Below are 14,921 nucleotides of genomic sequence, written 5' to 3'. Positions count from 1 at the left end.
GTATTTGCAAATCATTCTTAGCATTGGTTTTAACTTGCTTCGGGGAGCAGATGGGAGGGTTTTGTCATATTGGACCACAAAATGAGTCACACAAAAGTATTTGAAAGTCACTTCAGTGAAGTGGCTCTCAGCCATGTGCCATCGAGGCCTGAGATCCTGCAGGTTTTTATTCCAACCAAACACTACAGCAGCTGACTTCACTGATTAGTTCCTCCTCTCTGGTTGAAGGTGTGTTGAAGTGAAATTAGCTGCTGTAGAGTTTGGTTGGAAAGAAAACCTGAAGACTTTGGGCCTTCATGGCGCATGGTTTGAGAACCACTGCTTTAGTCCGCTTTATTGTCACTAACAAGATACCTAACATGATCTGAATTGGCAGATTGGAGTTTTGGTTCTACAAACATTTCTCCGAGGCAGAGCTGCTCTGGAGGCAGAAATAATCTGGTTGGTTGAGTTAAAAACTCAATGCGTAGAGCCAAGTTAGCTAACTGGAACTCTGGTCAAAATACAAATGAAACATATAAATGGCAATGACTTTTCTTCACTTATTCTTCACCACAGCATTCATGATGTTGGAAGGTCAGCAGCTAGCTAACTAGCTTACCTAGATAGCTATAAGCTAGTATGGCTAGTTTGAACTTGGAAGGTCAGCTAGCTAACTAGCTAACCTAGATAACTTAATATGGATAGATTGTATTTTTTCAGTTATTAGCAAACGTGCTAGGCTTCATAATATTAGCTTCCTCCTCCTTGTCTTTTTCACTGGGCTTCAGTCTAATGTTACTTAGCCAAAAAAACAAAGTTCTTTAGCCCCACCCATTGAGGTTTAATTCAACCAGTGTGATTATTTCTGCCTCCAGAAAAGCTCTGCCTCCGAGAAATTAGAAATTAAACTCTGACCTGCTTTGAAATGTCCCACTGCACAAGCTTCACTCAGGTTAAAACAAACGTAAAGAATTAGTTACAAAAACTGTTCGACCAAAGTCTGTTTTATGCAAGCTGTGAAAGATGAAATCATCTTTTTATTTTGTTTTTTTGGGTGCGTCACAAAAGTCTTTCAGGAGTGCGCCCCCCTGTGGATCCGTCAGGTCGTTACAGGACCGTGGTCTCTGACTGCAGGATGGACTGGGTCCGGGAGCTGCGGTGGAACTGCACAGTATGCTCAGATCCGTTCCTGGAGGCGAAGGTGCTGTTGAGGTGGTGATCTCTGCTCAAATGGCAGTTGAGACATACGCTCCGCCATTTTCTCTTGAGCTCGCCTTGAACCTGCAGCAAAGAGGCATTCAAATGTTACAAACAGACACAATAGTAATTCATTGTATACCCTGTTTTTTTTCTACAATATTGTCTGTTCTAAACAGACGGTGTCTGGTAGCTCTTTCCTGGGAAAAATCCTCTGCTGCACAGGAAGTGATGCGTTTTACGTTTCCGGTTTGTTTGGAATAAACAGAAGAAGAAGAACTGGGTAGTTAGCATGAGCAGTGATAGCCACCATGGCTGAACAGACAAAGAAAAGAGAAACTCAAACTGCATCAACAGAAAATCCAAGCTCCGCCCACACTGTTTGATTGACAGGTGATCTGTGGGAAGTGCAGAGCAGAAACACCACAGTGAGGCTGAGCAACAGGAAGAACAAGGATCTTGTGGATTACCGGTTTAAATCACATCTTCAGACTTTATAGACTTGCTTTTATGTGATATGTTTTATCTTATTTATTTTTGCTATATTATTTTTACCCCTCTATTCCTATCTTTTTATCTTGTGCTGTCTTCTTCTTTTCACTCGTTTATTTTATAGGTTAGGGTTAACTTTCATCATATTTTATGAGGATGATGTTTATTATTTTTAATTGTTCAAGCACTTTATAAACTGTTTTGAAATGACTGGAAAAATACTCCAGTCAAATTTTATTTTCAAACACTTTTATGATCTGTTTTATGTCACTGAGGTAGATGTATTTCGGTTTGCAAAACAGAACAATATCAAAGAATGGCAGAAATATTAGACAGTCATGGTAAACCCCACATCTGGTACTCCATGCATGATAAAACAAATGCCATTGAGTATTTCCAAATCTGACCCGGGTCTGTTTCAGTCTGCCTTTTTGGTAGACTCATAATTTAGCATAATTTTAATGAAAAAACAATCAAATTAATGATGAAATAAGGCATACTGACAATTTTTAGGTCCAACCAAACAACTTGCCAACATAATTTACTGCTTATCAAATGTTTGCACCCAATGTTTCCACTGAGGACCAAATTGGAAATAAGTATTTTTTTTAACACTTTCATGTGTTATCTTCTGGGTACAGACATGAATTTCTGTGGATATTTTAACATGCTTACTTCTTTTTGCCTCCCAAAAATCAAATACTTTAAAAGCAATAATATCTTCTGCAAGCTCTCTGTGACTAACATGGATGTTAATTGGAACTAAGTGAGTTTCAGTTCACATTAATATTGTTATTATTAAGATTTCATATTAAAGACAGTGACAGCTTACCTCACTGTTTAAGAAACAATACAAAATGGCCACCACCAGACCCTGTAAAAACAAAATGAAACACATAATAAGGAGAAAACACTTCAAAGATCAGGAGCAACTCAACAGTTAAATCTCAACATTACAACTGGAAGACATCAGAAATTCAGAATCACTTCATGCATCAAGTACAGTGAAGGTACAAAAGTTTTTTTTGGGTGACAATGATGTGCACACATATTGACAACTTATGCATTCATACACTTACACTTATACATTCTGTGCAGGGTTATAGTGCAAGACGATACACAGTGCACTGTACATACTGTATCTATTCATAAATAATCCAATAAAGGTATTATACCTGAAAGGATCCGATGGCGAGGTCAAAGAAGATCTTGTAATCTTCTGCTATGGATTCACTGAGGGAAACGAAGACCACATAGTGGATCCCAAACAGAGGGATCAGCAGGAGCGTGGATTTGGCCAACCTCCTGGCAGGAAAACACAATAATGAATTTTATTTTGCAGCACTTTGTAAAAGGTTATACAAACAATTTTTTTTTATTAGCGTACACGTAGTAGATGTAACGTCTATGACAAAGAGTGTAAATGGGAGTGCATTTGGATGGTTTAACTTAATGATTGAAGGGGCAATAAGTAAGATTTTTACTGCCCCATAGCACAAAATGACCACAAAACAAGACCATAAAATGACCCTGTGGGGTTTGACAGGGTTGTTGATCAATACCAATGGCTCATTGATTACTTCACCAGCTGCTGACATTTCTGGCTTTCAAAACTCACTTTTACTCTTTTCCTTTTCCTTTTTGTGGCCCCTACTCGTTTTCGAACTAATTCGGTCTTTGGGACCGAATGCAACACTGTGGCCTAGGACTTGTATGTATGTATATATGTATCTATATATGTAAACATACAGATACAGATGTACTCTATTAATCCCCATGGGGGGAAATTTGGGTGTCAACCAGCAGCATTACATAAAAAATATACAGTACATGTATATGGATATGTACGTTGATATAGACAGTAGATAGAGACAGATGTTATACTCCATTTTAACAGTAAACATATCCGCTCGCCTTTCCCGCTCCCACAGCGTCCCACAAAACATACTTTGAAATCTCACAGGAGTCTAAAATATGCCGCCCAAAATAGATTTCCATAGATCCCTGCAAAAGTGTTCCTAAACATATCAACATAATCTCTGAGTTGATACTCGCCCTGTGGATCCATCCCACATCTTTCTGAATGATCCACAGAGGCTCAGTGTATAAACTCAGGATGCGTTACCAGACAAGCTTCCATTTTAAGCTCGAGCATTTGGGCTGGCTGCATATTTTTTACAGAGCTTATTAAATCCCCTCCAGCGCTGCTGTTTGCCTCAAGGAAGTCTTTCCCTCATGCTTTCAGACAGCAGGGTGAGCACCTAGACAGAAAGGCTAGGAAAAGGCGGTGGGTGAGAGCAGTTGTGTCACTGTTGTCATCAAATGTTCAGGGTATCTTTCAGAAATCCAAGAGAATTCAGAAATCAGAAATCCAGGTTTCAGAAATCCAAATTTAAGACTTTTTAAGGTCTTTTAAATGGTACCTGGAATTGAATTCAAGACCTATTTAAAAACCAAAAGAAGAAGAAAAAATAAATAAATCTAGCAAAAACCAACCTGTTTCTGACTGAAAGTAGTTGATGAAAGTTCTGAAACTATAAATAAGAAGAATAAAGGCAGAATAAGAAAAAGGACACCAGGACAATAATTGTTACGGGACATGAAGTCTAATTGTTATGTATTAATCCAAGGGTGGACAAAGAAACCTGTTATTGTATGATGAAAAACCTAAGACTGCTAATAACTGTATTTAAGGCATTTTTATGCTTTTTAAGGCCTTAAATTTGGATAATTTATTTTAAGACTTTCTCAGCCTTTAAGGACCCATAGACTCCCTGAAATGAACCCCTCCCATCACAGATGTTTGGTTGAATTAGGCCCACAACACCTCCAGAAGACTCAACAGTAAATATCTGGCATCCCAGAATCATCAACACCGATCAGACCTGCATTACACCTCCACTCCACTGACCCGGCACCTTCACTTACACTTACACTAACAGGAGATCTTGCTGTGGAATAAACCTGGCTTATCCAATTTTTGCATCACTTCTCGCCCGTGAATCTCAAATCCCCGCGGCTCGAGGAGATGACGACACCTGACCGTGTTAACAGCTCAGCACCGCTCAGATTTCCTCGGAGGGGAAAAGTTGCCTGAAGATTAAACACATCGCTTCAGACTGGACTCAAATCTCGGTGGTGGAAAAAACAAGACACCGTGCAAGTCTGTGTCAGCAAAGGTTTCACAAGATGTTTTTTTTTTAACTCCCGTTCATAAAAGCTGCATCAAGAAACGTCTTGTTGAATGAATGTTAGCATCGCTCCTATCTCTTCTGACAGAAAAGACCAAGGGATGAAGACGAGTGTTGTGGGCTTCTCAGATTATTTAGTCGTCAAAACGTGTGGATGCTGCTGCGATCGAACCTGTGATCTTTCCTCAACGGGACGGTTTCTCTAACAATTGGGCCATCCTGTATTTGAAGTTTAAATTTCAGGCATTTAGCTAATTTATTTGTGCAATTTATGCAGAGTGTTGTGCAGGTAGGGGTTCAGGACAGCTGGCAGTTCATGGACACTGGACACACTTTTAGCTTTCTATCCACACTAAGACAGCATTTTTGACCACCGAAAAGAGGACGAGGTTTCCGAAAACGCTCTTCCAAGTGATTAAATATGAAAATGCTGGTCTGGTGTTGTAGTGCGGACGGGGAAAACACTGATGTGTTTTTGTCATGTGAGCTCAGGCATATCATTGTCATGTGATCCATCCAGGCTGTATCGGCTGGAGAACCGTCCCAAACTCGCTCGCACAACTCTAGAGAAGAACAACTCTACCATGACACTTTTACATTTTTTGATTTAGGTGTTTTTTCAGAAACTTAACTTGCTAATGGGACTTTGTTCTTAACAATCGCTCTGTAAACAACAAACTTTTAAAAATGTCGGTGTTGGGAAGCTGGTGCTTGGCAGAAATGGAGTAAAGCTTCCAGCCCAAGTGGCCTGCACATGCCAATGGCGGAAATTATGTGTTTTTGGCGGTTCACTGTGGACAGGGGACTTTCCCAAAACGCTAGTGTGGACTGAAAACTTTGGACACAAAAACGCTGTTTTCAAATTTATCCACATTAGTGTGGGAAAAGCCTCAGTCAGCGGTCAGCAGTACCTGTACTGTGATTGGTCGTTGCCGCCCACATCAGGACACCTCAGCTTCTGAACCAAGATCCGTATGATGCTGATGAACAGCATAAAGTTCACCTGGGAGACAGGGAGGAAATAATACTATTATTAGAGCGCCTCAAGAGAGTTGTTCAAAATATTAGTGTCATGCAGCAGGATGGATGAATTCAAGATCAGTACTGTATCCATGCAACTGTCTGTATTTATGCCTATCTCTATATGCGGAGTTTCATTCCAAAATAGATGTACACCAAGTGAAAAAAAAGTGACACCTACTTCCACAAAATGTTTGGCAGCACACAAGTAAACCAACTTCTGGAGCTTTTGAGATGCCATAGATTTACCCTATTTGCCCAGTAAATTGTCAGGTTTGGTCACTTCTCCACCCACAGGAGGTGACAAATCAAAACTTAAGAGAGAAATACAAACTGTCTCCTAAACAGCAGCGAGTCCAGAGAAAGCTGGACTCACCAACGTTAGATCTTTTCCTCTCTCATCTCTTTGGTTTTCCTTTGGTACAAAGAAGCACCACAGATTGGCTGGGTTGGTAAACATGAGTTTACTGATGAGACGGTACAGAATTTCAGGGTATTGAAATTCAAATTTTTCTAACAGCTACTTCTCGCTGCCATTTGGAGCCACCAATGTGTGAAATTGCCAAATATTGCTTTAAATTATATTAAAATTAAACTTTTCTTAATTTTGCTGTGAATCCCCTGAAACGAATGAGCTTGTATTGGATATTGAATGATGAACTTGATTGAATAATGACTTTTTCCCAAATGGATGTAGTGCATTTTGCATATGGACTCTTCTTACATTTACACTGAAGTTTATTCACCTGCCTTGCAGCAGCATAAATACCCTTGGATATCATGCAGTGTCATCCACGTCCCATAGGGAGTAACTTCCCCATGCTGAGGTGTTTAAAGTCATAACAGCTTACGGTGGGACATCACTCAGCAGGAAGGTGTGAATACACTCAGCCTGGCATTTGCATATCTCACGCATACCTTCTGTGAACCTAATGCGCTGAGACATGGGGGTATAACGTGGTGTCACGCCGCTGTTGGATGCAAATGACGAATACCAATTTCCCAGGAATGGAGAAAAGAATGCTTATCTTCTCACTGATGCCTGTGCGTTTTTGAAATCGTTCAATGGGGTTTTTAAATGGTTTTAAGGTCCAAATGGTCATGAAACTCACTCAACCCATCAATGAAGGTGTAAATGTTCACTTCCAATAAGAAAAACACCACCTTTAACTTTTTAACTATGTCATCTGTGAACTTCATACCTACAGACAAGGGGAGTTTACATGGTATGGGAATGGAACCATAACCTACCATAATGGAGAATCCTATTGGTCCATTGATCACCCAGTTGGGTATCGGGTTGTCATTTCTCTCCCAGCATCTGAGGGAATAGGGAAAACCATTATGTTATGTAAGCATTACAGTATACATCTTTATAACCCTTATTACATTATTAAAGGTCCCATATTCTCCACTTCCCAGTGTTTTATTCAAAGCTGTGTGTGTGGTGTCATGTACCAAAAACACTCTCAATCCATTTTTACACATTCATTTTCCAGCATCTCTCTGAGCCTTACCAAGAACAGGCTGTTTCTGTCGCTGTGTCTTTAAGGCTCATTAATATTAACGACCCTCTGTTCTGATTGGCTAACCGTTTCAAAAGTGAAACATGAGACACCGCGGCCCGGCAGCTACAGGTAGGGAAAACTCTAATAATAATTACTCTAATAAACAATGACAACTGCTCAACCGCTTTGAAAAAAACACTTTGTTAGTCTATTATTTCTTATAAAAATTATAATGAGCGAACCTTTGTGACACCACAAAGTTACAGAAGTCCACACGGCTCATTTAGAGGCTCGCATTTCTAATATGGATTGTGTGGATTTAGTTGCCGACCGTGCGTTTTAGTACTTTCACCATGTTTAGATGTTTAGATAGACCATCCAACTCCTGGTGTATCATGTCGAGATGCCATGCGTGAGGATGCTTTCAATGCTGCAGCGGTAGAAGGTGACAAGCAGATCTTTGTTCAGGTTTACGTTCTTTAGTGATCTCAGAAAGTATAGCCGTTGTTGTGCCGTCTTTACCAGTGCTGTGGTGTTGGCAGTCCATGAAACATCCTCCGACATGTGAACGCCCAGGAATTTAAAACTTGACACTCTCTCCACCATGTCTCCAATGATGAGGAGTGGAGCGTGTCCACCTCCGCATTTCCTGAAGTCGATGATAAGCTCTTTGGTCTTACTGGTCTTACCTCCTCTCAGTAGGCAGACTCATCATTGTCTGAGACCAGCCCTATCACTGTGGTATCGTCCACGTACTTAACAATGGTGTTTGAATTGTGGGCCGGGACACAATCATAGGTGTTAAGGGAGTATAGGAGGGGGCTTAGGACGCAGCCCTGAGGAGCACCGATGCTCAATGTTAGAGTGGAGGAGTGATGTGTTCCCATTCTGACTGACTGAGGACGGTCGGTCAGAAAGTCCATGATCCAGGTGCAGAGATGTTGGTTGAGGCCCAGGTCCTGGAGCTTGGAGACCAGTTTGATGGGGATTATTGTGTTGAATGCTGCACTGTAGTCAATGAACAACATCCGGACATATGTATTTGGGTGCTCGAGGTGGGTTAGAGTGGTGTGAAGGGCAGTTGATATTGCGTCCTCTGTGGATCTGTTGGCACGGTACGCGTACTGGTGGGGGTCAAGGGTGGCTGGAATGATGTTTTTTATGTGTGTCTGTACCAGTCTCTCAAAGCACTTCATTGCTATCGGGGTGAGTGCGACCGGACGGAAGTCATTGAGGCTTTTAGTGGCTGAACTTTTTGGAACTGGAACAACGGTGGCAGTCTTGAGGGAGGCATTTGGGGACAGCAGCCTTTGACAGAGACATGTTGAAAATGCAGGTGAATACCTCTGCTAGTTGGGCAGCGCAGCCTTTCAGCACTCGTCCAGGAATTCCATCAGGGCCTGCTGCTTTCCTGGAGTTCACACTGCAGAACATCCGTTTAACGTTGTGTGTCTGTAGTGTGAAATGTGGGTCAGATGCTGTGTGCTGTGCTCTGGTTGTCTGGTTGTGCCCTTATTATTCTTGTCAAAACGGGCAAAGAATCTGATGAGCTCCTCCGCTAGTGAAGCATCACCGGATTGGAGGGTTGTACTGTTGCTGTTGCGAAAGTTGATAAGGGACTGGATGTCTTGCCATCCCCGCCGTGGGTTGTTACTTGTGAAATGGTCTTCGATCTTCTGCTTGTGAGCCATTTTAGCGCGCCTTATGCCCTTTTTCAAATTGGTCACCGGACCTATAGGCTGCGTCTCGTGCTCTCAGTAGATTCCGGACCTCATTGTCCATCCAGGCCTTCTGGTTGGGGAAGATCCGAATGCGTTTGTTTACAGTCACGTTGTTAATACAAAAGTTTATGTATGCAAGCACCGAGGATGTGTATTCTTCAATGCCTACATTTCCTCCAAGTGTGTCTTGTTGCAAGAATATATTCCAGTCTGTGCATTCGAAACTTCCTCCTCCTGGAGCCGGGAGAGAGCACCTTCAGGCCATATCTGCACCGTCCTGATGGATGGTCTGACTCTGTTTATGAGTGGTCTATAAACTGGAGTGAGGAACAGAGAGATATGGTCTGACTGACCCAAATGGGGGGAGGGGGAGGCTTTGTATGCATCTTTGATGTTTGAGGAGACATGGTCCAGTGTATTTTCGCCTCTAGTGGGAAAATTAACATACTGATGAAATTTTGTATCCATGGTACTGGACTTCTGTGACTACTCAATGCAAATGCCACCAATTGAATTATCCAGTTAAGTACTCTTTGACATGTGGGATGTTGCTGTTATTACGCTGCATTCCCATGTGGTTATCTGCTGACGGAAACTAATAAAATAAAAAGTAATTTGCGAACTTAATAACATAACAAATGCAGTCCCTATTGAATTCCAATGCATTTTACTTGCTAATGTGATTGAAATTCTGTATTTCTTAAGGGAAAATAATAATTCCTATAAAATGGCAAGATTACATGACATACATTCACAAATCCAACGGTGGAAAATAAATGAGAGAATTAATCATCAGTAATCAGTCGTCAATCAGAATATACACTGATGTACATTCATGCGATACATTATAATTTATGACTTTTAAGGTTATTACTCAGTAGACATTAGGATGCGTACATACGCCAAGTTCAAATTTTGTTTCCATATCGATACAAAGACAAAGCAAACGAAGAGGCTGCTGATGTCACTCACCCCGTGTCTTCCAGATAAATCCTCATCATCACCCACGCAAAGACAAACACCGTGGGGATTCCTGCAGACAGTGAGGAGGGAAACACTGATAAAACACATTCAGGACTCGCCCACGCTCCTCGCTGACATTTTGCCACGTGGAAAAATGATTCCTCTTCACTTCACAGTGAGGATAATGTGGTTCTGTGGAGAGCAAGGCACCAACACTGCCAAGGTTGGGGGGTGGGGGGGCACCCAAATGTATGCAGTGGTGGGACTGTAAGACCATGGTAACAAATTTTTCATCGATCTATCTCTCACTGATCCTTGAGAACTGGGACAAAACATATTGAAAAAATTGTATTTAGCATATTACGAAATCCATATAGATGTTTCTAGATTTTTTTTTCACTTATCAAGCAATATTTTGGTGCATCCTCGTGATTTTACCTTTTTTTTTTTAAAGCTTTAAGCTGTCATTACTTGATTTGTGTCAGAACCGCTCTGCCCCATGGCTACCCATATGTGCAAATATCATCTTTTGTTCATGTACTACTCCACATAAATTCCTTTTTAATGCTCTTACCTTTTGCAACAATCCAATTATCTTTAATACTGAATAATAAGAGAATCATTAGTAGCGTAGTAATATCGATATCGTGATATGAGACTAGATATTGTCTGGGATTTTGGTTATCGTAATATTGTGAAATAACATAAATGTTACTTCTTCCTGGTCTTAAAGGCTGCGTTACAGTAGAGAGATACAATTTTCTGAACTAAAAAAGTAAAGTGAACAATGATCATATCATGTCATGTCATCATAATCATATCCACATTACTTGATTATACATCACTGATTACTAATGATCATTACACATTTTCAAAATTTTCTTGTGTGTAAATATCTTATGAAAGCACAAATGTTCATCTGCAAAATATTGTCACATTATCGATATTGAGGTATTCGGTGTAAAATATTGTGATATTTGATATCGCCCAGCGCTACTTTGAAGTTTAGAGAGAGAAATGCTTTAATAGATGAACACGACCAGCTGAACAATATATAAGCACTTTAAAAATCTGGCAGAGGTGGCAGAGATCTGACAGAGCTGAAAATGGGCCATGACAACAGGTTAATTGTATTTGTTAAACCACTCAGTCGATTCTAGTTCATTCCAAAAGCTTATGTAAACCTTCAAATTAAATGAAAACTCATAAAAAATCATTCAAACCGGAGTTAACGTGGTTTTGACGTGACGGCAGGAGGCCTACCCCAGCCGATGAGCAGGTAGACGATGAAGTGTCGGTTCTCGGAGAAGATGACGATGAGCAGGGTGTGAAGGTAAAGACCCTCCACCAGCAGCCAGAAGAAGTTGGCCATGATGAAGTAGTGGAAAAACACCAGACTGGCCTTGCAACCCATCTGAAAACACACATGGTGCAGCAGTATAAATACAGGAGTGCATGCAGGGTTTCATTCACAAGTCCAAGTCAAGTCCAAGTCATTAATGTCAAGTCTCAAGTCTAAATGTAGAACAGCAAGTCAAGTCAGAACAAATCAAGAGTCCAGTATCAATTTAATATCTTAAAGAAAACTAAATATCTAGGACTTTTCAATGCAATATGGTTTTAATAGGATAAAAACTTGGTAAGAGCATCATGAGTTTGATTTCTATAATCAGCTTCAACTTCAATGAATTCAATCATTCCATACAAATTCAGAAAACAGAATTTAAATTCAGTCGTCTGCTGGAACAAATCTCATCACTTTCAATCTAAGTCATTTACACAAACACAAGATCTCAAGTCAAGACTTTAGAAACCTTTTCAAGTCATCAAAGCACAAGTCAGAGTCAAGTCCCAAATCACCAGAACCCAAGTCAAGTATTTTCTTCATCCATCAAGTCAAGTCTCAAGCAATTAAAATTCATGTGACTTGAGTCCCCACCTCTGTGAGAAATACATTTGTATCTTTTATGGAAGGCTGCTGCAGTATCTTGTAAGAAAAGCTGCTGGTTCACAGTGCAAACCAGTGGCCAGGTGGTGTTTTATGAGGGGGGTTTACCGCCCTACAAAGACCAACAGTCACTACTTTATATGTGTTTTAAAGGTCAAAGGTCATCACTAGGGTATAGATTTCATATTGACAAAAATTATACCCATAAATGCTAAAAAAGGCCATATTATCCACCAGCAGTACTGTTGGTGAGAGAAGTCATTTTCTGATATTCACTTCTTATGCATATTTTAGCATTTTTTAGCATTGCAGAGCAGTATACTACTGAAGTGTCCGTATTATGTGACCCCACCATCCATACTGACACAGTGGGTTAATTAGGTGGTTATAGTAATCAGGCTGATATGTGGGTATAGTCCATATTTCCACTGGGGCAACCAATGAGTACAGCAGTACCAGCAGTGAGGAGAGCAAAGGTCAGAGCCTCAGCGCCCCAACAATATTCCTCCAAACAATCATGTAGAGACGTGCGAGGATAATAAATGAGAAACAAGAGCTGAGGAGAATGGTATGGAGTTTTTCTTGCCATATATGAGCAAATTAGGCGAGAAGAGGAGGAAGATAAAAGAGCAGAGGTTGTGTTTCTGTTATAGGGATGGGAGAAAATTTAGAAATTCAATATATCGCAATACAAAAAAGTGACAATACGTATCATGGGGCAGAAAATGAATGGTGATATCAGCTCCATGTTATTCTGCTGTAGTAATCACAAATGAGATGGCTTGCACATCACAAGCTTGCCATCCAAATTATATTATTGTCACTATGTAATGACATTTTTAAATTGTTGTTTACATTCTAGCGAGCCAATGGCATCGCTAGAAAGATCTCATAAATCGGTCATATTTTGTTGTTTTGAAATTTTATTTATTACATCGTATTGTGATTGTATTGAATTGCGAACCCCATATCGCGTATCATCTTGTATCGTATCGTATCGTGAGATAAACATATCGGCCCATTCCTAGTTTCTGTTAAAACTGCACTAGGCAAGATTTTATGTAAAAATACACCTGTTTTATCAGCCTAAATCACAAAGTGTGGCTGCAAGAAGAGCATATCATCCCACTAATTGAGATGCTGTAGATTCACCCCATTTGCCCAAATTAAATTGTAGTTTCAATATGGACAATCTGGTGGGAAAGCTGGACTCACCAGCGTTAGATCTTTTCCTCTCTCGTCTCTGGTTGGAAATCACGAGCGTCACCTTACAGGATTTCTGGGTTTTGAAGTTCAAATTTGTGTGAAGATGCCTAGTGCAGCTTTAAAGATGAACAACAGAGTTTTCCATGTAAACAACATGGATTTGTTTCATTCATACAGACAGAGAGTTTTTTGTTAGACTCCAATGACTATGTTAAATAAATGTATTACCTTCAAAGATGTTCATAAAGTGTTGATTTTTAATGTTTCAGGAGTCTGGAACCAGGTTCCAGCCTGATTCCAGACTCCTGAATCTCGTCCTGCCCACTTTTCAGATTTTGTGGAGCGATTCAGAGAGTCTGGTGTTCCCCGGCTTGTTCTCGTTCAGAGAAACAATCAAGCCATGAAAAGAACCATGAGGAACATGGGATAGCAGCACTCCAAAAATTCAGAACACAGCAAGGTTTGGTCTCAGTTTACCATTTTTTTTATTGTTGGCATCATCAGGCTAACGCGTTCTGGCATGGAGCCTTCATCAGAGCTCTGATGAAGGCTCCATGCCGAAACGTGATTTTTGGAGTGCCGCTATCCCATGTTCCTCATGGTTCTCTTCATGTTTTAACGATAGCAGAGCACCCAGCCAAAAGCGCCACAAGAGGAAGCGCACCTGCTCTACATTTAAAAACAATCGAGCCAATCAGCGCTTTTGTGGGTGGGACTAAAGTTGGTGACATTTGAACCGTTCATGCAACGGTTTTTCATTGGTGTTTCGGCAGAATAGATTTGTTGATATCACCTCCTTAACCAACATCTGTCTTTGCAAAGACAACATTTTTTGTCAAAACCAACCGACATTCTTTGGTCAGTTAGTAAATGTCTGCTAACCATGGATGCAGAGGCTAACTGGCTGCAGCATCAATGTGACTGAAGTAACGTCAGAGCGTCCGGATACATCAGTGACTAGTGATCGGTTCAGATACGTCTGTCACTAGTGATTGGTTCAGATACGTCGGACACTAGTGATTGCAGATACGTCTGTCACTAGTGATCGGTTCAGATACGTCAGACACTAGTGATTGGTTCAGATACGTCGGACACTAGTGATTGCAGATACGTCTGTCACTAGTGATCGGTTCAGATACGTCTGTCACTAGTGATCGGTTCAGATACGTCAGACACTAGTGATTGGTTCAGATACGTCGGACACTAGTGATTGCAGATACGTCTGTCACTAGTGATTGGTTCAGATACGTCGGTCACTAGTGATTGGTTCAGATACGTCTGTCACTAGTGATTGGTTCAGATACGTCGGACACTAGTGATTGCAGATACGTCTGTCACTAGTGATTGGTTCAGATACGTCGGTCACTAGTGATTGGTTCAGATACGTCTGTCACTAATGATTGGTTCAGATACGTCGGTCACTAGTGATTGCAGATACGTCGGTCACTAGTGATTGCAGATACGTCGGTCACTAGTGATTGGTTCAGATACGTCGGTCACTAGTGATTGCAGATACGTCGGTCACTAGTGATTGGTTCAGATACGTCGGTCACTAGTGATTGCAGATACGTCTGTCACTAGTGATTGGTTCAGATACGTCGGTCACTAGTGATTGCAGATACGTCGGTCACTAGTGATTGGTTCAGATACGTCGGACACTAGTGATCGGTTCAGATACGTTGGACACTAGTGA

General features: G+C 40.8%; 1 protein-coding gene across 1 annotated transcript in view; it reads right to left on the bottom strand.

Annotated features, from left to right (window-relative positions):
* Positions 1–1,089: 1,089 nt before the first annotated feature.
* LOC139643865 (vasoactive intestinal polypeptide receptor 2-like) overlaps positions 1,090–14,921 on the bottom strand; it is an 18,289-nt gene continuing 4,457 nt past the window's right edge. Inside the window, exons 4-10 of the mRNA XM_071519153.1 lie at positions 11,338–11,488; positions 10,084–10,144; positions 7,134–7,203; positions 5,774–5,865; positions 2,847–2,976; positions 2,504–2,545; positions 1,090–1,263 (exon numbers count right to left, since the gene is read on the bottom strand). Of these exons, the coding sequence (XP_071375254.1) occupies positions 1,090–1,263; positions 2,504–2,545; positions 2,847–2,976; positions 5,774–5,865; positions 7,134–7,203; positions 10,084–10,144; positions 11,338–11,488 (720 nt within the window). The remainder of the gene's footprint in view (positions 1,264–2,503; positions 2,546–2,846; positions 2,977–5,773; positions 5,866–7,133; positions 7,204–10,083; positions 10,145–11,337; positions 11,489–14,921) is intronic.

Source organism: Centroberyx affinis, unplaced genomic scaffold (genome assembly GCF_046629955.1).
Source record: "Centroberyx affinis isolate AG114_WGS23_722 - 3 ecotype Tasmania unplaced genomic scaffold, CSIRO-AGI_Caff_v1 ptg000054l_1, whole genome shotgun sequence".
NCBI classification, from domain to species: Eukaryota; Metazoa; Chordata; class Actinopteri; order Beryciformes; family Berycidae; genus Centroberyx; species Centroberyx affinis.
Note: the sequence above shows the minus strand (reverse complement) of the source record. Positions and strands in the feature narration are given on the sequence as shown.